Source organism: Lissotriton vulgaris, chromosome 6 (assembly GCF_964263255.1).
Source record: "Lissotriton vulgaris chromosome 6, aLisVul1.2, whole genome shotgun sequence".
In the NCBI taxonomy this organism is placed as follows: Eukaryota; Metazoa; Chordata; class Amphibia; order Caudata; family Salamandridae; genus Lissotriton; species Lissotriton vulgaris.
The window spans coordinates 1,915,407,556-1,915,409,379 of NC_141694.1; the positions used below are offsets into that span (position 1 = coordinate 1,915,407,556).

Here is a 1,824-nt window from a genome sequence, read left to right on the forward strand (position 1 = left end):
GTCCCTGAGCTCTTGACCTGACTCTATGCCTGCTCCAGGCTCTCTTAGTATGATAGGTTCAGTCTTTCTGACTTCACTGCTGTTCTCCAGGTGTTTCGAAGTTCTTTTACTCCATAAAACATGTATGTAGAACAAGAGGTCTGATTCATAGATATATTAACATGTCTGACTTTCATGCATTTGATCAGAAGGGAGTTATGCAAAATTTAAGCTCATAGACCATGGGAATGCACCAATGAGATGATCTAAATTCCAGAATATCTTTTAGGATCTAGTCCTTTAATTGGGAGCCTATATGATTCCGGAGGAGTTTCTGAAAAGCCTGCACCACATCTTTGTTCCTCATAGAATAAATGAGTGGGTTGAGCATTGGAGTCACTGCTCCATAGAACATGACAATAACTTTATCGTTCTCTGGAGATATCATTGACCTGGGTCTCAAATACATCACCATGGTCGTCCCGAAGAAGAGCGTCACCACCAGCAGGTGTGAACCACAGGTGGAGAAGGCCTTTAGTCTTCCAGCTGTTGTTGGCATCCTCAGGATGGTGGAGATGATGTAAGAGTAGGTGAAGAGAATTATGGAGAATGGGACCAGAAGGATGATTACTGACATCAGAAAAATCACAGCTTCTCGCAAACGAATATCCGTACAAGCCAAACGTAAGACAGCGGTCACCTCACACGAAGGATAATCAATCTTGCGGTGCCCACAGAATGGAACTGTTAGTGTGACAGACACATGAACAACTGCCATTAGAAAGCCACTGCACCAGGTAATGACTGCCAGCCGAATGCAGAACCTCCTGTTCATGACCATGACATAGTTCAGGGGGTTGCATATTGCGATATATCTATCCCATGACATGACAGCCAGAAGGAGGCATTGAGTGATACCCAAGGTGAGGGAGCAGTACATTTGAGCCACGCATCCAGCAAATGTGATAACACTCCTCTCTTCAATCAACCCCTCCAAACCTTTCGGGACATTTGCTGAAGAGTAACAGAGATCGATGACTGATAAGTTAAATAAAAAAAAGTACATTGGAGAGTGAAGTTTGGAGTCCACTTGGGTTACTATGATGATGAGAGTGTTAGCTACAATGGTAACCAGATAGATCACAAGAAAAATGGAAAACATGGCATATTTTATCTGGCGTTGGTATGAAAATCCCAGCAGAATGAACTCATTCACCATGGTTTGGTTTATTATTTGTGACATGGCCCTCTTTTTAAATCTGCAACGAAAACAAATGTTAAGTTATGTATCAATATTAGGCCAGGTGAATAGTGCCACAGATACAAACAGAAAGAGAGTGGTGCACTGTCTGGAGTAATGTAAGAATACTTTACTGTGGGATACAAGGGCAGCTATGTAACTTGTTAGGTAACATGCTGGAAGCTAAGGGACAGATTTACAAAGATGTGATCAGCACAGCACAGATAGACAACTTGCAGTGCTGCACTATGACCCACAGAGAGGAAGGGAATGCACCATATCTAATAATACATTGCTCCTTTCTGTTCTCTCCCCCACTGGTGAACACAGTGAAGCCTAGCACCAACACAGGCATCCTTACACCATGATTGCAGGCAGGAAGCCTCTTCCTGCACACCGCCAAGAAAGGTGGCTCTGTTTAGCACTTAACTGACAGGGATTGCTCTGTTGTGACATGGATATAATAATGTGATATTGACAGGGATTGTGCTGTTGTGACATAGATATAATATTGTGATACTGACAGGGATTGTGCTGTTGTGACATAGATATAATAATGCGATACTGGCAAGGATTGTGCTGTTGTGACAGATATAATAATGTGA

The 1,824-nt window shown here is 42.7% G+C and overlaps 1 protein-coding gene across 1 annotated transcript; it reads right to left on the reverse strand.

Moving 5' to 3' along the window:
* Positions 1 to 271: 271 nt before the first annotated feature.
* On the reverse strand, positions 272 to 1,222 carry LOC147709914 (olfactory receptor 2B2-like). The gene has a single exon (XM_086926122.1). The coding sequence runs from the start codon at positions 1,220 to 1,222 to the stop codon at positions 272 to 274; it is 951 nt and encodes a 316-aa protein (XP_086782248.1).
* Between the last annotated feature and the right edge of the window lie 602 nt (positions 1,223 to 1,824).